Source organism: Salvia hispanica, chromosome 4 (assembly GCF_023119035.1).
Source record: "Salvia hispanica cultivar TCC Black 2014 chromosome 4, UniMelb_Shisp_WGS_1.0, whole genome shotgun sequence".
NCBI lineage: Eukaryota > Viridiplantae > Streptophyta > Magnoliopsida > Lamiales > Lamiaceae > Salvia > Salvia hispanica.
This window is the reverse complement of record NC_062968.1, coordinates 49,052,196-49,076,940: the sequence shown is the minus strand read 5'-3', so window position 1 is coordinate 49,076,940 and position 24,745 is coordinate 49,052,196. Positions and strand designations below refer to the sequence as shown.

The window sequence follows — 24,745 nt, the reverse complement described above, 5'->3', positions numbered from 1 at the left end:
GGACAAATACAGGATTATATGAAGGTGTTGGTATATATATACAGTTAAAGAGCCCCTGCGGTAGTCAGTTGCTTATGACGTGCGATGCTTCATCTTCTGAGTGTGACCCAACTGGAGGCTGTATCAGTATGTAACATTTTCATGTGAAGCACGAGACTAGTGAACAAGAGAACTCATAATAATGCATTGTTGTAGGTGGTGGTGGTGAGTAGGTACCTAATTCATTGCTTACTCATATCCGAGGGTAGATATTTATCTCTTAGCTAAATAATGATTATTAGTGCTGATTGCGATATTATGTTTGTATGTAGCTTAGGATGAGTATTGCTCTCTCATTTCTAGATATCTTCTATTTTCCCAACTTGAACCTACTTTCATCAACTCTCCAATTATTTTTTTAAAACTTTTTGTGACTTGGAATGAAGATGCTCGTGATGTTGCTAATACTGTATTTGCTATATTTTGTTAGTGTCTAGCAGCTTGCAAATCACATAAAAGAGATTTAACTGTAATAAGATAACTTTGAACAACACCTGAGCAACATTAGTTAAACAAGGGGCTAATTTATGTTGGGGTGAACTACAAAATAGTATCTACGTATATCAACGCATAATATCATGTTTAAAAAATACAACAAACTCTCACGATGAATATCATTTGAGGTCCTTTTACACTATTTTTGGTCATCCATGTCCTTTTTCTTTCTCTTTTTTACATTTATGCCACTAAGGGCATTTTTGTCTTTAAATGTGCCAAAAAATAAGGAATGAAACGCAATTCCTCTTACTTTTCTTTACTTTTTGTATACTATTTTCATTTATTATTTAAATACTTAAAATTTAGATTCATAAATTAATATACTTACAAATTTAATTAAAATATCAAATTTTATATGTATTTATTTATTTGTTCAATATTTTGTATTTTGCACTTTTTCTTTTTTCAGTGTAATATTTATTTTTAAAAATTCTAATTACAAAAAGTATTTTTGAAAATAAAATCATATCATAGTAATATTATATAGAAAGGTAAAAAGTGTAAAAAATAAATACGTAATACTCTTAAATCTAATTTGTAAGTAGACTAATTTATAAATCTAAACTTTAAGTATTTAAATAAAAAAAAATGCATAATAGAAAAAGAAGTAATAATTATAATAATTATAAAAATAAGAAAGACCAAAACACCCTTGGAGTGGCATTTTGGATAAGAAGTGAAGGGGAAAAGGGCATGAATGACTGGAAATAGTGAATAAGACTCAAATGATATTATATCCATACGTAGAGGGTATGTTGCATTTTTTGAAACATAGGTACCTCTAGCGTTTGACCTAACATACGTAGCTGACTATTTTTATAGTTCACTATTTATCTTGATCATTACTCGCATAGAAATAATTTCGCTATTACAATCAAAGTTGAAAAATCACATGAAAATATGAGAGCTCAACTCCTCTTACAATGAAATAATGTCGGTCAGGTGTACAACTCTTCTCGGACAGCATGAGGTGCTAGTGCTACTATACATCATCTATTTTTATCGCGTAGGAAAACAAGAATTTCGAGTAAATACATGGCCAAGGTTCAAAAAATTGACTGAACATATTGTGATAGAGATTTAATAATTTTTAGTTTTGGGCATCATTCCAAGAAGTTCCATCATCAGGGCCAAATGATCCTACAAGTAGGGGACAATATATAATTAATCATCTTCATCAATAACAACAGATGTTGATTGATTGGAATTATGAAAATTGATGGCCATGAAATGATTTCAGAGATTGTGGTATCAACAAAAGACAAAGGAAGAAAACTAAGCACAAAAAGAAAATAGAGTTGAAACTTGAAACCAAGGAGTTGAAAGCCACTTAACAACAGAGTTGTGTGCAATTGACAAGAAAGAAAAACATGCCAATGTTAAATCTGAACCAATGCAGGCAGCTTCGGAGAAGTTAAACAAGTTCCACAACTAATCATGACATGAAGCAGAACACGGATATAGGGGATAACAAAAGACAGCTTACATCTGAACCAATGCATTGCTGCTTCAGTGTAGTGCTGTGCACTCTTTGGACCTTCAAAGCTACATATATCTATCACCAGATTCATGAAAACAATAATGGAGCTTAGCAAGTGAAGTTACAAATGATAAGAATATAACAGAGGTATGAGGTATTGGCAGGGTAGAAATTTTCAAAAATGGGCGTGTGATTCTCCACATTTAAGCAAAATCACTCTTCCTAGAATGTCACCGAATTAATGCAGTGATACAGGAAAAATCAAGATATAATCCAACATCCACTAAAATCATATGTAGCAACATCAACATGCTTGCTTATTTTAATTGAAAAAAATACAATATGTAGCAACATCCGTCAGGTATTATTAACTTGTTCAATAGAAAGAGATGAAACGGAGAGTTATACTGGAACAATGAATAGTATAGAAAAAGATGTTTGCCGTAAAAAAGGCACCATGCAGAATTATTTTGATTCCATCCCTCCAAAATTATTTGCTGAAATCGCCAATAATATGAATACGGCTGAATTGTTTCTTGGACGCCCAACAGAAAGTCAGGCCCAAGAGCCCACAATAGTTTGTTACGTTATGTTCCAACGGGTTAGTTGGGCCTAGTCATTTTTGTATAGAAAGTGAGAGAGTGAACAGAGAGATCGAGCTTGAGAGTCTTTTCGATCGTATAAGCTGGTTCAATTGAGACTTATAAAATCTCTTCTTGCTTGTTTTTCAATAAAGAAGTTCCATCTTTTTCCGTAAATTCTTCATTGCCGTATTTGTTTACGATTCAATTCTTGAAAAAGTGAATAATATACAATTATACATGTAAGATTTTAAATACTACTCCTTTTCTTTTTATATTATATTGCATCTATTTAACCATACTAAATGTAAAAAAAAATTGTGTTAATATATAAAACTACGTATATTATTTTAATATTATATTCTCTACATTCATTCTATTAAGAGTGTCGCTATGAATTTAAGTATAATAGCGTACCCATAAAGTTGAACCACTATCATAGAATGTGGATGGCCCCTCGTATGCTCTATAACATGAGATAGATAACTTTAATATTTTAAGGACACAAACTCATATCGAATAAGCATATTACTTTATTTATCAATGGGAAATTTAGAACTTAATTCAAATCCTACTATAAGTGTAGGAATTAAGACATTTTGACTCCAGATTGTCCATATTTTATGCCTTCAGACCCATAATATGTTGTAAGCCATCCTTCCATAATCTTAACCTCTGTTTTCTTTGCGCACCACCATTCCGATCACCGTCTTTTGCACCAACTATATCCAAACAATGTGAACCCCGCAAAATATATCCACTATCTTAATTCTCATATCTCAATCTCAATCTCAATCTCGGGCCCAAATTATTCTCCCTCTTACTCTATTTTCTTTTCACTTTAACTATTTATCTTATTTTCATTTTTACAAACACGTATGAAAATAAATGTGTCTTTTATCGAAAAAGGGAGTATTTAAAAAGACATACCATTACGCGCGTGGTCATGCAAGGATACTTCGCAGAAGTCTTCTTAGACACCTGAAAGATATATATCAATTAGTTCAAATATATACCACGGAATAAAATGTTAAGAGTAATGATTGCAAGATATTTTTTGTCGACTAATTTCGATACGAAACCATTAAAAATAATAGTAACATTAATGTCATACCCGCACCATTAGTTTGCTTTCGATATATTAATGTGGAACTAGAAATGTAACGTCCTCTTTTCGTGAAGTTTTAGTGGAACTCGAGCCTTAATGAAACTTAATCTTTTTAGTTGAAAGTAAAAGCTAAAGAAGTAAGTGAGCGATTTAAAAAAAGACTAAAGATACACTTTGAAAAATAAAGTGTTTGAATGGTTTTTGTGGTTCAATAAAATGAACAACTAATAAAATAGATTACATGGATCAAAGTCCTCTATGAAAGAAAACAAGGAAAGGAAAATAAACTTTGGAGTGCACTTCGGGCCTTTTCTCCAGGCCCAAATTAGGGCCCGTTTCGAGCAGACCCGTCGGCCCAGACCACGAACCCAGGCCCGCTCGCGGTGCAGCCAGGTAGTAGCCGAGATTTCACTCTCACCTGCAAGATAAAAACAAGTTTTAATGGCTAAGGAACAAAGAGTAATTAAGGGACTACTATTAGAAGGGAAGAAACAACCTTTCTTTTGCTATGGAGGACCAAAGACTTACCAAAAGGGGAAAAGTCAAGCCTGCAAATCCTCCACCCTAATGCAGCACCTGTTTCTCACCAGCCACAAGCAAACAATGGGAGTTATGAACCAAAGTACTATGAGAGCATGTGAGAACAAGTTAAATTAATTAGTCAAACTCTAGTACTCCAAGTAGCACCAAAATGTGTCAAGTAAAAGGCTGCTTTGGGGATCAAGAACAAGAGATATGCTGGGCAATAAACCAAACAAGGTCAGCCTCATTAACTCCCCTAAGGTACACAAAATCAGCCCAAGCCGAACAACCTCTTGCTCTCCCTACATATACAAACAAGAGGCCAATTCAAATCTTGGTCAGAATCAAGGAGTTCCAGATTTTTGCAGCTAACAAATTCTTGACCCAACTTTTCGCCCCATAAATATGTGTGTCTCCACTTAGCCTCATTTCTTCACCCCAAACACTTCAATCAGAATTTGTGAGTGAAAATAGCAAGTTGGAAAGTGAGATAGTTTGAGTGTTAAGAGCAGGGGATCAATAGAAAGCAGTAGCTACTTCCAAGAGGTAATACACTTCCATCTTTTTCTTCCAAATATTAGTTCATATCATTCATGTAGAATACCATCACTTAACAATCTTACATCATAATGAAACAAGGGAACATTAAGCTACTGCTCTTATCTAAACACAGTAGCAACCCCATAGCTAACCCTCACCCCTACGCTTATGAATCATGAATGCAAGTTGCAGAATTTTAGTCCACTTCACACATTAGAGCAAGCACAAGAACAATAGGCTTAAGCCCTTTTTTTTATTTTTGCCCAGCAGTTTCACTTTTTGCCTCTTTTTGAAACTCACGTTTAAGACCAGAAACTAGCTCACACTTAATAAGAATCGAAGTAAACAAAAAGGGAAATAGGCTTTATGACAGAAGACTTAGCTTTAGGCCGACAACCGAAGGACTGTCCGGCGACGAACCGGCGGCGACGGAGGCTGTGGCCGACCGCGAGCAAAGGAGCTCCGGAAATCCGTCAGGACGACGCGAACTCGACGGAGGAGAGGAGGATGGGAGAGGCGGCAGCAGCGCTGGTCTGAGAAGCGGACCGAGCGGCGCCGGCTGCAGTTGGAGACGTCGGCGACGGCGACGGGAGGCAGCGACGAGCAGCTTCCAAGCTCTCGGACAGCAGCCACCTCGAGCGCTACACGAGGAAGAGCAGCCTGGAGCGCTGCGTCGCGGCAAGAAGGAGGGAGGCGCTGCCTTTCGGCTCTCCGGTCTAGGAATTTCAGATTTGAGAAAGAATTCGCCGGAGAAGAGCGGTCGACGGCGGAGAGATGGGATGTGTAGAGATTTGAGTTTTGATTTAGAGAATCAATTTTTGGGGTTTTCGTTCTTGAAAGAGAGTGAGACCGAGGGTTTGTGGGGGGAGGACATCAGATTCTCCGGCGGCGCAAGGGAGGCGCCGACCGGAGCATCTAGCGGTGGGCGACGAGGAGGCGCCGCCACACTTCTCTCCGCTTAGGGTTTCGGTTGGGAAAATGAGGGAGAGAGAGGGAGAGGTCGATGGGTTATGGTTAGATTTGGGCCTCTCCTTATTTCTTTTGTTTTGGGCCTCATATTAGTTAATGAGATGGGCTAGTGGTGTAAGCATTTTTTTTATTTGGGCCACTAATTAAATTAAAGTAGGTGTGAGGAATCTAATTAAATCATGGGCCTTACTATATTATGGATTTAATAATTAATGGTTCACAATTTATTTCCACGAGGATAAGTCTGAATTTTCTTTCCGGAATTTAGAATGAGAGCTCAAATGATTAATTTTATGAAATTGTGATGCTTTAACGATGAATAGACCTCGAGCCAAATTTTTAGTACTTAAATGAATGGCTTAGGAGGAAACACCCTCAAGTTAAGCGAATAATTTTTTCCCAATTTAATTAAATCTACTGATTTAATTAATATTCATGAATTCTAGAACTCTTCTAGAAAAATTAGAGGAAGAATAAAATGATCACGCACTTAGGATGCATTCATGTTTAAGCTTAACGGATATCTCAAAATCTAATTAAGTATCATTTTATTTCCTAAAGGGACGTCTTCGAACGTCATCTAAGACCAAGTTAAGGAAATTTCGGAAGGAGCTTTAGCTTTTGAGGTGGGCATTCTTTTAAAATGTGTTTTTAGTATGAAAATGTGATTCTTTGCTCAAGTATGTTGTCATGCCATGTTTTGTTTTATGATTACCTATCTGCTTGGCTATGCCAATTTAAGTTAAATCGAATTCGGGTCCCAGTAGGGCCGCAAACCCTACTCGGACTAGTGTACACATAAGGGGACCGTGAGCTAACAAAGGGGTTGGCCGGTCCAGTGACCGTCGTGGAATGTGGCCACATTCCCGGTTCACACAAGGTTCAGATATGGTATATCTATGTTACGTGATTTTGCAATCAAAACCTTTACTAAAGGAAAAGTATTTTAGTGACTCGGGTCTGTTAAGTAAAACCCCGTGATCACTCAACTATGGCATTGACAATTAAAGATAGAACCATTTTTGGCAATGTGCCCACTGAGTATATCAAATACTCAGCCCTGCATGTTATTTTCAAATGTGCAGGTTGAACGTGGACGAGCAGGCGAAGGTGTTGGGACAAGCATATTAAATAAGTAGTTAGGTAGGCCAAAGTAGCATGTCTTCATACGTGCTATTTTGTCTTGGACTCTTCCGCTGCAAAAACCTAGAATTATGTACTAGCAAGCTTTGAACTTAGTCTTGATACTCTGATCACGTTTTGACTATGTACCCATATGCCTTTGATACTTTTGATTTGAGTGATTTCATCCTTTTTATGTTGCCCCTTGATTATTGAGAATCGTTTAGTCGCGAAATAGCTACGCTCACTAGCACTAGGGAGTTGTGGTCGTGACAGAGTGGTATCAGAGCACCGTTCTTTCGCTCTGGACCCAAGAACCTTCTTTCAAGACTTTTTCTAGAATGATAGTACTAGATTAGAATATGACTAAAATGTTAAAACTTAAAGAATCCTAACACCTCGACTCGTCACGTTCAACCGCAACAATGAGGTAAACTCGTATCTCTTTCAAAATATTTCAGATATGAGAATTTTTGAAAAATTATTTCAAATTTCAAAGGGGAATATTGTATCTCTTTCAGTTACTTAGATACTAAGCTTGTTATGCAAAATTTGATTATATGCATTAGATGCCAACATGCTATATTGTTATACATGCTCAAAAAAAAACGTGGTGGCAATTGCCTGTATTTCTAAACTCTTCCATGACTGATAAACTCGGGCTTTGACATGTTGAAACCATGTTTGCTTACCCCTACTACTATTTTGCATTACCCCTAAATGAATGTATGTTACTTCATAACATACATTCATTTAGTTCATTATGTAGTGAATATAGTTCATTATTTACTCCAGCAAGTTTTTATCGAATAACAAAAAAAATTCCAAATTTTTTTTAAAAGATTTAAAATAATAATAATTTTTTTTTAAATTTTTTTTAAAAAATAAAAAATAAATTAAAAAAGTTTTTATTTAATAAAATATTAAATAAATTCTAAATTAATCATAACCATAAGATTAAGAAATATGAGTGGCCCAAATTTGGTGTCTAGTTCGGTCTTTAAGAAGGGTTCGACATTAATCACAACTCTCTCTCTCTCTCTCTATATATATATATATATATAGGGTTTTGATCTATATATATATATATATATATATATATATAGGGAGATGATCAAAATAAGTATGTGTTTAAATCCAGAAATGCAGCCCAAATCTTGGCCCTAGGATTAGATGATCTAATGGTCAATAATTAACCCAAAACACGGAAGGTCATAATTAAGTAGTTTTAGGTCATATTATAAGATTTGGGTTTATGTCATGCTAAGATCATTTTAGGTCATGCTTTGTTAGCATGACCTAAAAATAAACTAACTATGACCTAAAAATGCCCTACGTATGACCGCGTTCTGCGTTTCTGTATTTAAATCTGGTCTTCATAGATCAAAACCCTATATATATATATATAGGGAGATGATCAAAATAAGAATGCATTTAAATTCAGAAATGCAGCCCAAATCTTGGCCCTAGGATTAGATGATCTAATGGTCAATAATTAACCAAAAATACGGAAGGTCATAAATAAGTAGTTTTAGGTCATATTATAAGATTTGGTTTTATGTCATGTTAAGATCATTTTAGGACATGCTTTGTTAGCATGACCTTGAAATAAACTAACTATGACCTAAAAATGCCCTACGTATGACTCTGTTCTGCGTTTCTGTATTTAAATCTGGTCTTCATAGATCAAAACCCTATATATATATTCTTAATATTATACTCGAACGAAAAAATGATTATCATTAGCATCTAATTGTGTTGCTATTAAATAATCTTTAAAATTCTAAGTTTATAAAAACAAATACATGTAAATATACTTCATTTCTTAGTATTATCATCCAACGAAATAATCATAGTCATACTCATCCAATTATTTATAATTTTTAAAATTTTAAGTTATAAAACGATTGCATCTATATATACTTAATTTCTTAGTGTTATTATCCAACGGAATAATCATAATCATTCGCATCAAATTATTTTATTATAAAATTATCTATAAAAATTTCGAGTTATAAAAATAACTACATGTATATATACTTCATTTCTCAGTGTTGTCATCCAACGAAATGATCATAGTCATTCTTATTCAATTATTTTATTTAAATTATTTAAAATTCTAAGTTATAAAACGACTACATGTATATATACTTAGTGTTACCATCCAACGAAATAATCATAGTCATCAAATAATTACTTTAATATTATGTAAAATTCTAAATTATGAAAAAGCATATATTTAATTTCTTAGTGTTATCATTCAACATAATAATCATAGTCATTTACATCTAATTATTTTATTAATAAAAATTCATTATCTAAGTTATAAAAACGACATGTATATATAGTACTAATTTCTTATTGTTATCATCCAATGAAATAATATTAGTCATTCACATGTAATTATTTTTTGTTAAATAATTCTTAAACCTAAAAGTTATAAAAATGATTACATGTATATATACTAGTGTTATCATCTAACGAAATAATATTAGTCATTCGCTTCCTAGAATAATGCTTATTAAATAATCAATAAAATTTTAAGTTATAAAAATGATGACTACGTGGATGAATATTTAATTTTTTAGTGTCATCGTCCAAGGAAATAATCTTTAAAATTCTAAGTTAATAAAAACAACTACATGTGCTGATGTACACATACTTTACTTTTAAGTGTTATCATCCAATGAAATAATAACAATCATTCTCATCCAATTATTTTATTTTAAAATAATTCTTAAAATTCTAAGTCATACAAGCGATTGTATATATATATACTTCATTTCTTAGTGTTATCATCCAACAAAAGTATTCCACATGTTCTATTAGAAAAGAAATTTTTTTTTTGAATTTTCCCACAAAAATGACACATTTGCTAAAATAGAAATAACATTATCTCTATTTTTTTTTCTCTTTTACTTTTTTCTCTTTTTATTTAACTCACAAAACAATAATAGTACTATCACAAAAAATCCTGTGAGGAAAAAAAATATTTTATATTTAATTAAACAAAAAAATAATTATCATTCACATTTAATTATTTTATTATTAACTTATCACTAAAATTTTAAGCTATATAAACAACTAGATGTGTATACATTTTCTAATATGATCATTAACTAAAATAATACTAATAATTATACATAGTATCTTCTTTTTAGTCTTTACTATTCGGAGAGTGATCAATTGCTAACTAATTAACAATTTCAAACTAAGGCTAAATCTTAGCCATTAAATTAGAATAGAAGATCTAGTGGTTGAAATAATGCTACATGGATTATATTTTTAATTAAGAAAATTAATAATATGACCCTTTACTATTCTATTCGTATATAATTGAGGAGTACTGTATTGGAGCTGGTTCTTTTAAACTTTTGGTTCTTTTCCCTTAAATTTATATTATATAATATTAATTAAAAATTATAAAGTAATTTTTTTTTGTTTTCATCACTTTACTGTTAATACACAAGAAATATGTATAAAAAATTTAAGATATGTAATCTTATAATTTTGAATTTAACGATAGATTAGTGCTAAATATTAGTAGTAGTATATTTATTTGTTTAAAACATAGTATAAGCAACAATCTTGGCTAGATAAATTTTAATTATCTTAATTTATGAATTTTCCTTAAATATTGTATTGATCTTCCACATATTCATAATTTTCCATATATATATATATAGAGGGTAAATTAGTAAGAAAATAATAAAATCGGTTTAAATAAAACCCGGTTTAAAAAATTACATTGGATTTTGCCTAATTCGAAAATTCAAATTTTAATGTAAATGAAATAATATTCAAAAATCTGATTTCTTTATACTTGTTCAAACCAAACTGAATATTCTGAACCAATATTAACATTTCGATTGAAATATTCAGATTATCGATTTTTTTGCTAACAGCCCAATCCTCTGCATATCGCACCTTTGGCATTCCTTTCAATATTATTCTGAAGTTAATTTCGTTTGTTAATTATCATTTACTTCCAATTTTATGATAATGTGAGTGAGCCTTATATTGCGCGTACATTGTGTGTTATGCAGGCTGTCAGGGACTCAGTCTTTGTACTTGCAAAGCCAATTGGCTTGTGTTAGAGCCTAGAGGTATGCTGCTTTCTTAATTTGTGCTTTTTTCGCCTCTACTCAATTTACTTTTTTCATCCCATAGATTTGAAATTCACACTCTAATTCCGGTAATCATTGATTTGTTGCAAGTGAATCGAACTCTGCTGGTCTCTGCTATTCTTACTTTTTGGAGATAGTCAGCCATCTATGAGTTAAGAGCTTTTTATTTACTGTTTCTATGAACAAATTCACGCTCCCCTAGTGTGTTTGTCATTAACATAAAGCTTGTTACTATTTCTATTATAAGTTCTAATTTCAAATGGGCTGTCAAGTTCTATTTCTTGGGACATTTTCCATTGAACGTTTGGACCTGTCTAAATTTGATGCTCATAATTAAGGATTAGGAACTTAATTGTGTAGTCTCAATATCCAGTTATCATCTTGAACTAAGCTTTATTTCAAGTACTGAAATCTTTACATGTCCAAACTTCTAAGAATTCCATAACTACCGGGGAGATTTGGACATGATACCAAGTACTAAACAAATTTTGTCATGGTCACTGCATGTGGAGGGTCTTTTGAAAATGCAACAAGGTAGGTAGAAAAGGATCAAAGATGTAAAGTAAGCATAGGCACAATGTGAACTTTGAAGTTGTAACTTGGTATGCGAATGAGTTGACAACCATATGACATGATGATTGGTTATCAATTTAGATGCTAATAGTGAGTGCATTCAATATGAATCTACAACTTCTTCTCGCTTATCTAGCTTCTTGATTCCTATCAGTTTTGGATATTATGAACGAAAACAGATCATTGCTTTCTTTCAGTAAATAAAAAAAAAGTAAGTAAAATGCTACTCATGACAGAAACTACTACACCTCTTGAAGTGTGTCATTATCCTGCAAATTTTATTTTCAAGGTCTGGTTTGCACAATCGATATAAATTTCAAGTAGCTCAAGCTATAGTAGTTTCAAAAGGTTTTATAAAAGGTATTTGCAAATTATAAAGAGATATTTTGAAATAGTTCAAAGTGGTTTTTAGTATTCACAATTTTAATACTCCGTACTTACTTGTTCGACTATTACTTAGTGAAAGAACTTGAGAGAATATGGACAGAAAGAGCCGGAGCCTGAAGGCTATCAACTGCCTACAGATTGATAGTACATAGATATTAGCAGCAGTTAGCACTGGATTATGATATCTAAATCTGTTAGATCGGTTATTGGTTTGGGCCAAGGTTAATAAATAACAGCTATGGCGCCGCCATGTTGGATGGTGTTGGCGGATTTCTGACTAAATGCCACAGCAGTTAGCACTGGATTATGATATCTAAATCTGTTAGATCGGTTATTGGTTTGGGCCAAGGTTAATAAATAACAGCTATGGCGCCGCCATGTTGGATGGTGTTGGCGGATTTCTGACTAAATGCCACCGCCATGGCACAGCGAGCAAGTATATCCCGAGCTTATCGTTGTCGTTATTGCATCTGATGCAACAAAGCAGTTCCTTATTAAGAATAAGAGCCCAGAGCTTCAGCTTTGTAATCATTCTTTGTTGCATCTGATGCAACAAAGCATGTTTTGAACATGCACCAAGGAATCGCAGTGGCTAGGTTTCTTTTTCTTGAAAAATGTTGGGAGCTACTTGTTGGTGTCTAGGAGCTTTCCAAACACAATGGCTGCTTTTCATTGCATAACTAAAGCAGAACAAAGTGAATACCTAAATGTAGTTGAAGTTTGTGGTGGAAAACATAGTTACTACTTACTATATTTAGGAGCAAGATGTGGAGCCTTTGTTTTCTAGTTTCCAATTATAGTATGAGCCGAAAGAGATGTGTTTCTAGTTCCAATCTTTACAGACTGCTTCCTAGACTGTTAAAGATTGTCATGACGACAGTTAGGTGGAGTATTATATACATAAGAAATCTTGCTCTTCTTCATTATCCAGAAATTAATTCTTGGCACATAGCGTGTTGCACGTGGTTTGCTTAATCCAGGTATGAGGCCTGAACTTGTTGGGGGCCATAATGTGCATTTCATTATCTGAGACTTTTTAGTTGACGTGAACAACTTGCAGGAAATCGAAAATCTGTTAGGAAATGCAGATCCTTGCAAGTAAATTGAGAGATTCCTCTCTTTGGGCTAGGTAAACTCCAAAAGTCAATTTTAATTTTCATACTAGTAGTATACTAGCACATTAATAATGCATGCTGACTTTTGGTGATCTATTGTCAAATCTCTGAGATTTATTGCAAATAGTGAAAGTGTGCAACTAGTTTGGTTTAATTTAGATTAGTCTTGATAAAGGCAAGTAAAATCAACTCACCTAAAATCTACCAATGCCTGCATTTTATGAGCAACTGTTTTAGGTAGGACTATAATTTATAAGAGTGGCAAACTTAATTAAGTACTATTAGAAACATTCTGTGAAATTTATGATTCTAGTGGAGCTTACATTTCATTTTCAAGCAACGGATATTGGCCACACAATATTTACATTTCCCTATATATGTTTTTAAGTGGATGTCAATCCTTTAAGATCTTTATGGGGAATAGAAGTATACGAGGTGAAGAAACTAATGATTATATGTCAGAATTAGGAAAATAATTGGGGAACGTGTGTGTAGGTAGAGGTAGTTTTTAAGGATTGGTTAAGAATTGATAAGTGCAAGTGAGGTGTGGTTGTAAGTAGAGTTGGCATAAAGTCAGCGTCAGAGAAAGTAGGGAGTTTAAACAGCCAACTTATGTACCTATTTTTGGCCTTCTTTTGTGCGCATTGGTTACAACCTCCACTCCACAAGTGGGTTCACTATACCCATCCATCACTAGATCCACTTGTATCTACTGTTCCACAGAGAGATTTAGGATGGTTTTACTTATGGTAAATATGATTGAGTATTTGAACATTATTCAATCCATCAAAGTATTTTGTAAGAGACTGTTAACCAAACTAACAGATGAATAGTCATTTGTAGGAGCTACTTTTGAGAGTTGGCTGGGTGGTGGAGACGAGGACGAGGACGGAACGGGGATGCATAGGTGGGAGTAGGGGTGACCGTCTCTGCCTCCCAGTCCCATCCATAGGGCTTTATCAAGTTGGATATGTAAAATTGTTACTATAGTAGCTGTTCTCTTTCTTTTCATAAGAGGAAGGAGCATCTTTAGAGAGGATTAGAGGGAAGTGGGAATTAAGTGCATTGCAATTATGCGTCTGCACAGTTTTAACAAGGCTGGATCACCGAGTGTAAGCATGTGAGTGCACCTCACTAATTAATACTATCAGAATATTTTACAGATGTCTTTGAGAAAAACATTTAAATATTATGCTATACGATCTGCATAATATGCAATACGCAGTTAATATACTGCATAAATTTATGCTATTAATATATGGACAAAGGAAAAATATTGCAAGAATCGTACTTCCCTTGTGTGATCAAATAGTCTCTGGTTTAATCCATACAACTCTCTTACTTTTTTTTGTAAGTACAAAATCCTACACCCTTAGCAAAGCAAAAGAAAAAACATACCACCACAAATAAAAAAACTCCACTAACCAAGATAAAGAAAGGATATATCAAAATAAAGCACACCTGACTGACTGACTCAACAAAGCCATGACAAAACTCTCCCTCATCAAATTAAATGACATAGATAATAAAAATAGTATGGAGGAAAGAAAGTATTTGCCAAGTCGAGAGAAATGGCATTTATAACATAAATTGCAGGTAAAACTATGAAATTTGGTCAGGTTTTGGTTTGATCCGCAACTTTGAAAATAAGAAGAAAAAAAGAAAAAACCCACGAAGTTTTGATTTATTTTCAATTATTTATATTTTTAACGAATCAACATTATTTTCTTTATAAATAGATGATATGTTTGTCATATCATATACTCCCTCCGTCCCGGCTAAGATGACACATTCCTTGGCCGGCACGGGATTTTAAAAGTTGTTGGTTAAAGTGTTTAATTGGAGAGAGAAAATGTGGATGTAAGTATTAGACCATGTTTATCAGCAACCACCCAACCCAACCATCCTCTTTTTCAATATTTAATTCATTTCTATCTCCTCCATATCATCTTTCACATCATCAATATTCATCCAACCCAACCATATTCTTTTTTGATGGTTTATCAATGACCACCCAACCACTTCAATATATATTTATTTTTATATATTTTTTTAATAATATTATTATTACATGAAATATTTATTATTGCACAATAAAATTTATAAAAAAATACAATAAATGACAGACTAAAATTTATAAAAATAAACAAATAGAAAACATAAGTTACAATATTTGTAGAGAATAAAAGGAGATTTTTTATTTTACCAAAAAAGAAGGATTATATGAGGAGGAAAAATGAGATTTTTTTGGTATGCAAAACGTGGTCTCTATTTATAGAGGATGAAAAATTATAAACTTAGGTATAATTTTTATATATTTTTAATATAATATATTAAACATATATAAATTTTAATTAAAAAAATTATCAACCAATGAGAATGTGTCATTTGGCACAATCTCATTGGCTGACTCATTGAATATGTTTGACCAACCAAGCGGTTGGTGGTTGCCTCCAAACCAACCAATGTTTAGGAGAGAGAGACAGACCTTTAAATCAATTTTTTACTCCCTCCGTCCCCGATTAAGAGTCACACTTTTCCATTTCGGTCCGTCCCCAATTAAGAGTCACACTTCATTTTTACCATAAATAGTAAGTAGGTCCAACATTCCACTAACTCAATTCACTCACATTTTATTATAAAACCAATATAAAAAAATGGGTCTCACATTCCACTAACTTTTTCAACCAACTTTTCTTTGCATTTCTTAAAATCCGTGCCCGGTCAAAGTGTAGGGGACGGAGGGAGTATTTTTTTAAAAATGTGATATGAGGTGGCGATCGACCTATTTTAACAGATAAACATGGTCTTAAAATAGAGAGAGAAAGAAGGATGAATATTTTAATAGGAATGAGAAAAAGTGGTCAAAAACTTGACTTATGCTAAATTTGCAACAAATATGTCACCCACAAGTGTATGGGGTATGTAGCACGTGGCAAGTTGAAATTATCGATCCTCGAAGACTAAATGCCGGCTTGAGTACTACGATGCAACTTTGAACATTATCTAGACTAATAGAAGGGGTTTTTGGTTTTTCTTAACTAAGATCAAAGAACAAGTAAACAAATAGTAAATTAGGAAAATAAAGCAAATAAAGGATAGAATTCACTCAAATTGAGAAGGTAGGGATATGGATCCGTGGGTATGGATCACGGGTGTTCACCTAGGGATCATGCTCATCTAAATGGTCTTATGTGTGGCTAGGAAGGTCGGATTAATTGGTTAGACCCCCTCTCGGGTGCACCTAACGCGTTGATCGGCCTCTAATGTCGGAGTCTCCTCCCTACACTTCGAAACCGACTCCTAAAACCTACGGACCCAAGCCCTCTCTCTAGCTATGCCTCTCTTGAGCACATACAACGCATGAAGTTGTTGGTTATTTAACAATCTAATCAAGCATCTCTCAATGGAAATAATTAGAACAAAACATATCCAATTGGTAGCTAATCAATTAGACAATGAAAAAGCACAATAACCAACAAAACCACCACAAAAGAGATAGATAAGTATAAATCAAGGCTTAACCCATGGATTCCATACAAACTTCACCAATATCCCTAATAAAGACTTAGTCACTCATAGTGGAAGCTAAGACAAAGGAAAATACAAAAACATCAAAGGAAAACAAGATTTTTGAAAATTTTTGCACAAAATCATCATTGGCAACTCCTCCAACATGTCTCACACTCATTCAAACTTCACTTTCTCTCACCCTACTATCATTCTACCCAAGGAACATAATAGAACTCCCTAAGGTGGACTTGATGTTGGGGAGAATCTTTCTTCTTCAATCTCTTGAAGATGGAAGCCTCCTTGCCTTCCATCCTCTTGGATCTCTCGATTTTTCTCTCAATTTGCCATGGGGAAAGTTGGGGTTCGAAAATGAGTGAGAACCCCTTTTATATTTGAAGCTGTCAAAAACACCCGACCGGGTGATTTGCAGGTGGCAAAACACCCGACCGGGTTTTCTCTCTGGAACCCGCTAGTTGCACGAAACACCCGACCGGGTTTTTTCTCTGGAATCAGCCATTTGCTCCACTTTGCTCCGTTTTGACCTGTTTTTACTTCAAAACTCCGACAAACTCATTACTTCATCTAATTGATGACTATATGAGTGGAAACCTATTATAAACACCTTAATTCAACAAAAACATGGGTTGAACACCTCTAAGACCATCCTAAACTATGAGTTTGTCAGTTGGGTGTATTAATTGGAGAGAGAAAATTTCTAAAAAAATGAAATGTGTCATCTTAATTGGGACAAACTAAAAAGGAAAACGTGTCATCTTAAGCGGGACGGAGTGAGTAGTACTTACTATGTTCCATAAAAATAGTCTCTTTTTTTTTTTCATTTTAGTCTGTTCCACAAAATTAGTTCACTTCCATTTTGGCAAGTTGTTCTCTTTTATAAAGTGAGTCGCATTCTCCAATAAGAATACTCCAACCATTTTTTTGTCTATCTCTCACTTTACTAATTTCTCATTAAAATATGTGTCGTCCCTAAAGTCCATATTTTTATGGGATGGGGGAAGTATAATTTCACCAAATTTTTCCATGGTACGATTGCAAACAAATTCAAACTTAATATAGTTTTTTTAGTTGATTTTTAAATTTATGGGACGAACCAAATTTGACCAAATTTTATATAATTAACCCTTTGTACATGTTTGTAGCTTGATGAGATTGTTACTAATGAAATAAAGTGGAAATGTATGTTTGAAGCGATATATTTTTAAGAGTGATCTAAAAAAATGGTACTTGATCTTTCACTTTCGCACGTAAATGGTACCTGATCTTTATTTTATATCGTTTTTGATACTTATAAATCACATTTTTGGTACCTGATGCAATTTTCTTCCCAAAATGTCCTTTAAACAAATATATTTTTCCATTTATATCATAGAGGGTATTTTGGGCATACATAAAATTTGTACCAAAAGTGATATTATAATATTTTCTCTCATTCTCCTAATTCTTTATACTATTATTATTAATCAATATTAATATTATTATTTTGATGTTATAAATTAATAATTAATTTATTTTTAATATCATTCAAATATATTTAAATATAATTATAGTTATAATTATATTTAATTATTATTGTTATAATACTAAAAATTTGATAGTAATTAATAAATAATTGTAGTGTAATTATATAAACTATGAATTACATAATATTATGTAATAATTATTAATTATTATTTTACATTAAATTAGTAACCAATCAATATAGATTATTATTGTTATAATACTAAAAATCGATAGTAATTAATAAATAATCGTAGTATAATTATATAAATTATGAATCACATAATATTATGTAATAATTATTATTATTTAACATTAAATTAGTAACTAATCAATATAGCCTTAATAAAAATTTAATATTGTGAATTGTATTCATAATGATATAAAAAGTTGAATATTTTTAGTTAGGTATTTCAACCTTAAAATGAGTATAAAATAATTTAATAAAAAATATTCAATTGATTTAATTACTTTAAATAATTAACTTAATTAGGTATTTTTATTTTTTATTTATATTATGAATGCAATTAGATGTATGTATATAACACTAAAACGAAAGAAGAGAAAATAAGGAAGAAGAAACATAAACTAAGGAGAAAAAAGGATAAAAGAAAGGAAGATAAAATACTAAAAAGAAAGAAGAAAAGGAAGAAAAAAAAGAAAAGAAGAAACTAAAGAAGAAAAAGAGAAATAAGAACGGAAGAAAAAATAATCACATATTTGGTATTATTTAATGGAAATTTCCAAAAATATCCTCTATGAAAAAAATCACATATTTGGTACCTAGGGTTATTTTTGTCACTGAGTACCAAAAACGATATAAAATAAAGATCAGATATCATTTATGTGCGAAAGTGAAAGATCAGACATCATTTACGTAGTTCACTCTATTTTCAATTGGCAGTTTCTTTAAAATGATTAGTCATTGGGGATGTCAATGTAGCCCGCAACCCGTGGACCGGCCCGAATAGCCCGCCAAATTTACAGGGTCTTCTAGCCCGATAAAATCACAGCCCGATTAGCCCGCACCCGATTAACCCGCAACCCGTTAGGGCCAGACCCGAAAACCCGATGGGCTGGCCCGAAAACCCGATAAAATTTCTATCGTTCTATTTGTTTGACTCTAATTTGACACTTCATTGGTTATTTTATAATATAGATTACTAAAAAAATAACTTTCAATTTTATATATTAAATATATAAATTATATATTAAAATTTTATCAATATAATAATAGATATATAAATTAGAAACTTCAAATTCACTAAAAATATATTTAAATTTTTAAAACATGCTTTGAAATTTCTTGATGTTTATGTTTTATTTTGCATAAATCTCAAATTTATCATAATTAAATATTTTACATTTCATAAATATAACTAATTTTTACCATTATTTATTGGATTGAACGCATGTTAATTTTATCGATAGCAATCCGATTAGCCCGCTGGGCTAGCCCGAAACTCGAGCTTTTAGGGTTAGGGTTGAACTTTCATAACCCGAAAAAATCACAGTCCGATTAGCCCGCACCCGATTGACCCGCAACCCGAATAGGATTGGCCCGAAACCCGGTGGGCTGGCCCGATTGACATCCCATTGGCATGGGTGATGTAGTTTCCTAACGTGCCTCACACTGCTAGTCAAGTTAACTTGAATTTGTTATGCTTAATAATATGAGCCCTCTTTTTATGTTTTTGCGCCGCAATATTTTTTTTCTGTATCTCAGTAAATTCTCCTTTTATTTTAAACATCACATACTCTGGATACGCTTCTTCCCTAAGTTGCCTTGAAAGTTGCTGAAAGACAAATATTATAAATCCGAAAAACAAATTCATGCAGGTTTGACTCAAAACGGATAATATCACACTAATTAATGCGTAGTCGACGATTCTAACCATATACTTGCTTCTTAAAACATCTTTTGTTCAGTTCATTTCTAAGTTTATTAGCAAACACTTGTTAAAAGGTTGAGCACAAAGTATAGATCACAAACTCAAAACAATATTTTGCACATTGAAGTATTAGACTTAGTGAAATTGTCCTATTATGCAGCGAGTGACATTAGTAATTACTACATCTTGCCGATTTTCAAGAATGCAAAATTTATTTTTTAATTATTAGGATATTCATACGTGAAAGAAACAGCTATGTTGATTGGCCCTTATATAGTAGTAGTATAATGGTCAAATTAACTACATTTTGGGACCACATATTTGTTCTTCCGTTTCATCACTCCTCTCTTTCTTTCATTTGTTTTGTTTCTATAATTCTGTAAATAATTGTAATTAATTTTTACGAAAATTAAAAAATATAATATAAAAACCAAATATAGATTATACCTAGCTATTCCTCGCTATTTTTTGGATTCAACGTTTTATCCAAAGTTGATATACCAACCGCGCAACATCGATGAGTTTTAGTCAACAAAAATTATACATCTACTTTTAAATGATTTAAGTAACCGAGTGATAAAAACTCATCCACATTTGGAAAATGTATGTCAAAGTTTAAAAAATTTGAGAAAAGGGACAACTTAATCCAGGGTCGTCATATATTTTAATAAGTTGAAAATATTATCTGTAGCAGATAAAATACAACAAATATTTATTTATTTATTTATTGGTAACTAACGATGAAAAGTACCTGGAAATTAAACAGGTTGTTCTAAGTTGTTAATTTCTGATAATTGTTGGTTGTCCCAGAAAGCCTAAAGCAGTCACTCCACTTAATTATAAGTAATCTTGGAAGCGTGGATTGCAAGGCCAGTTGATAACACACCCATGAATCAAATATTCTTAAAAATTTATCCTAAAATAGTGTTCTTACAACTACCCAACTTTGCTAACTTCACTGATACTAACACAAGTTTTTTCTAGTGTCCTAAATAGTATACCATCACAAAAAATGCATGACGTCTAGTACTTTATAACATGAAATACGAAATAAATATCATTTAAAAATTAATTTTCCATAGAATTTAGAAGCGGTGAATGAATAGTCACATGTCACAAAATTGTCCATACGACAGTTACTCTCTTCACATCCTGGCCTTCTTCTTAAGTGTCCCTACACAAGTCCTTTTCTTGCAACCCTTGGAAATATGTATGGGCCAATAGGGAGTATTTAATTTTGACAACTTCATTTATTACTTTCTTCTAAGAGCTATTTAAATTATGAAAATTACTCTACATCTGATTTCTACATTTTCATGAATATAAATGCTTTATAGTCTATTTGGATAAACAGACCAGGCATATTGATAAATTATTAAAAAGGAATAGAGTGTTGATGAAAAATGGTGATGGGTTTTGCTTGATACCCAACCGAATCTTGTTTGCTCTCTCTCTCTAAAGTATACACTTTTCTTTAAGTTTAAGAAGAGATGGAGTGAATGTGGTGGAGCATGCCTTTAACGTGCAATCTCCTTGCTTTAATGCTTGTGTTTATTTCTCACTTTAGCTGGCAAATTGTGACGACAAGTGAGAACCTAAATTATACGCCCAACATTAAATATTCGAATTATAATAATATATATAGTTAACCTTCATATTTTGGAAAAGACAATTACACTTGGATGTTTATTTTTATTGCTTACTACTAGTACTATTTTGATGGGACTTTCATCGAGTATACATAATTGAGAATTGAGACTTGGAGTCAGTCCAACGATTTGGATAAGTAAGTAGTAGTACTTACTACTCTAATTTTTTGGAAAATAAAGGATTGAAACTGCGTGTGCTAAGAATCACTTGCGTGTCTAAATGACCCCCTTATTTTTCAATCCTTAATAGCTATACAAAATTAGAAGCACTCTTTTTATATATTCCTATGGCTATAACAGAAAACCATACTATTATAATGAATAGGGAGTACTAGTATTTATTTATTATGTCATTCAAAGAAAATAGCATTAATAAATTTGAGGGACCATATCGCACACTATTCCCTGCATATTGAAATAGATAATGAGCCTGCAATTTATTTCATTGTAACGTATTTTAAAGCCTCTGACTTGGACTAACCATCAATAAGCTTATTAAATGCCACTCGATTTTGATCTATATTACCACCTCAACAAAAAACCATATTTCAACATTTTAACTCAAATACATAAGTACTTAAACTGTATTCATAATAAAGATCGATTAAAAAAAAACATAAGTATGTTTAATTAGTTAAGAAAGTAGAGAAAGAGATTCATATAAACTTTAAATTGGAAACTGCAGCAAGAAAGATTGGTTGGCTTAACCTAAACAGTTGAGTATTCACGAGGGGCGGCTTTTAACACCACCATATTTCTTATTCTTTACCATAATATAAATCTAAGTTTATTTTGGGCCTCACTATTTCATTCTCACTTTATCACACTTCCACTCAATAATAGTGTGTTCGTTTCCAACTCTCTCTCTTCTTCACTTGATTTACTTAATTGAATTGGAGATGTTGGAGGAGTTGAGTGATCAGAATATGATCGCGAAGGGGAAGCGAACGAAGCGGCCAAGGCCGTCTTCGTCCACCTCCTCAAACAATTCATTGGTATCATCTCCGGCGACCTCAAGTGGGATATCGACAAGCACCGAAGAAGACGAGGACATGGCCAACTGTTTGATTCTCCTCGCACGTGGGAAGTCTCCTCCACAGGCAGCGGTGCCGGACAATAAATTCAGCAGCCGGAAATTCGCCTCAGCCGGAAAAGTAGGCATCTACGTCTATGAGTGCAAGACCTGCAACAGAACCTTCCCATCTTTCCAAGCATTGGGGGGCCACAGAGCCAGCCACAAGAAGCCCAAAACCGCCGCCGAAACTGATCAAGAAGAGGAAAGAGGAACTGATTTCAGAAAATTAACCACCATTTGTCCAGCACATAATGATCCCAACAAGCCCAAAATGCATGAGTGCTCCATCTGCGGCTCCGAATTCGGATCGGGCCAAGCCCTCGGCGGCCACATGCGGCGGCATAGGCCTAGGAATGAAGCTGCGGATGAGAAGCCCAGAAATATATTGGCATTGGATCTCAACCTCCCGGCTCCGCCGGAGGAGGAGAAACTACAGCCGCCGCCGCATGTAGTCTTCTCCGCCGCCGCGCTTGTGGATTGCCACTACTAGATAGGAGGATAATTGGGGTTGACATTTGATCATGTGAATAATTATACCAACAATATTTGTTTTTGTTTTTTTCTATTACTATAAATTTATGAGCTACATTATTCATTATTGTTTCCTGTAATAAACACATTGAGATTTGAACGAGGCCGATTAAACATTTTGGTTGTGTTCATTTTTTCAGTGATGAAGTTTAAGTTGAATTCTTTGAGTGAGTAAGTGGTTACTATTCATGGTTGCCTTTCATTCACGAAAAGTAAGTGATGTGGCCATCTTTTCATGTGTTTTTGTTTTGTTTATCTAATTCCAAGGATAGTAACAAAATGTTAATTTCAAGCAATTCAACTAGCTAGTAGTACAATATTTTATTTTATGGAATATCGTTTATTAGTAAATAATAAAATTATCAATAATATCGATATATAGTCTGATAGAGTAAAACTTGAGAGATGAATACTAGTAGTAGTAGTTATGGGTGGGAGAGTGACTGGGTTAAGGCATGAGGATAAGGAGCACCACAAGCAAAAGTGATGGATTAGGTTGCGTTTGCAACTTAGATTACAAAATGAATAAAAGGTTTTGTTTGAGTGTGTGTTTCGACTTTCCAATAAATGACGAGGAATAAATGGATATGAAAGATAGGTCTGGTAACTGCCAAACCAACCCACCTGTATTCCCATCTTTTATTCATCTTTTAATATTCACATATTCGAACCTGTTTCTCTTGACACCTCACTTTAAAGCTTATAATCTAACTAACTAAACCTATTATCCACGTCTGATGATTGTAACCAATATTATTAATTTGTATAGTTTTATTTTGAATTAATACGCTATTTTAAGAAATTGATCAATTCTGAAAAAAAAAATAGAAGAAAAAGAAGTTCGTGGATATGGACCCATTTTCATATATTAGTTTCATAATAGAATGCGATTCAATGGAATGATGAGGTGCACTTACTTAAAATTGAAAAAAAGTAAGACTTTAAATCACGGGCATTCCGGAATAACAAAATAAGATTTTTTTTTAAGCGGAGAGAGTACATATTAAGATATTGAGAATTAAAAGATGGAATATCTAGTATTTAGATCTTTGTATTATGTAATATTTGTCATTCATGGCAAAGCTTTTTTATTGATACTTTTAACTCATGACAGGTGTATGCAAACGATTCTTGTTCCAACAGCCTAAGCTATAATTTTGTAAAATGTGACTGATCAAATTTATCAAAATTAAAATGGCTAGACGTGTTATATTTTGGGAACATAGATCTAAAGTTAGAATGAAAAAAGATAAAGGAAAATTCGCTTGATATATACATAGGTAAAAGTATTTGTATCTGGGTTAGTTTCAGATCAAAAAAACAAAAAAACTCAAGGTACAACCAATTAGGTAGAGCATAACCTCATGATCAATCTATAATATAGTTCAGCCATCTTATCTTGAATTTAATCAAATGAAACAGTCATATTCTGCAATTAAATGTAATATCCAATAATTAATTGCAGCTATGTGGGAAGGGTTAAGGGACTAATTAGGTTGTCAAGTT

At 33.0% G+C, this 24,745-nt stretch overlaps 2 protein-coding genes and 2 long non-coding RNA genes across 5 annotated transcripts in view; all 4 read left to right on the top strand.

Annotated features, from left to right (window-relative positions):
- LOC125222286 (magnesium transporter MRS2-11, chloroplastic-like) overlaps window positions 1-381 on the top strand; it is an 11,006-nt gene extending 10,625 nt beyond the window's left edge. The window contains exon 13 of the transcript XR_007176511.1: window positions 31-381. The gene's annotated coding sequence lies outside the window, so the exon portion shown is untranslated. The remainder of the gene's footprint in view (window positions 1-30) is intronic.
- Window positions 382-6,263: 5,882 nt separating this feature from the next.
- LOC125222289 lies at window positions 6,264-7,041 on the top strand. The gene is made up of 2 exons (XR_007176515.1): window positions 6,264-6,363; window positions 6,823-7,041. It is a non-coding gene; the product is annotated as an uncharacterized LOC125222289 (long non-coding RNA).
- A 3,859-nt stretch (window positions 7,042-10,900) lies between these two features.
- On the top strand, window positions 10,901-14,645 carry LOC125222287. 2 transcript variants are annotated; one of them, XR_007176512.1, is made up of 4 exons: window positions 10,901-10,965; window positions 11,077-12,926; window positions 13,007-13,075; window positions 13,905-14,645. It is a non-coding gene; the product is annotated as an uncharacterized LOC125222287 (long non-coding RNA). The 2 variants fall into 2 exon arrangements; XR_007176513.1 differs by having other exon boundaries at window positions 10,917-12,926; window positions 13,895-14,645.
- Window positions 14,646-21,387: 6,742 nt separating this feature from the next.
- On the top strand, window positions 21,388-23,426 carry LOC125221297 (zinc finger protein ZAT5-like). The gene is made up of 2 exons (XM_048123419.1): window positions 21,388-21,397; window positions 22,420-23,426. Exons 1-2 carry the CDS (start codon window positions 21,388-21,390, stop codon window positions 23,196-23,198), a joined length of 789 nt encoding a protein of 262 aa, XP_047979376.1. The 3' UTR covers window positions 23,199-23,426.
- Window positions 23,427-24,745: the final 1,319 nt, after the last annotated feature.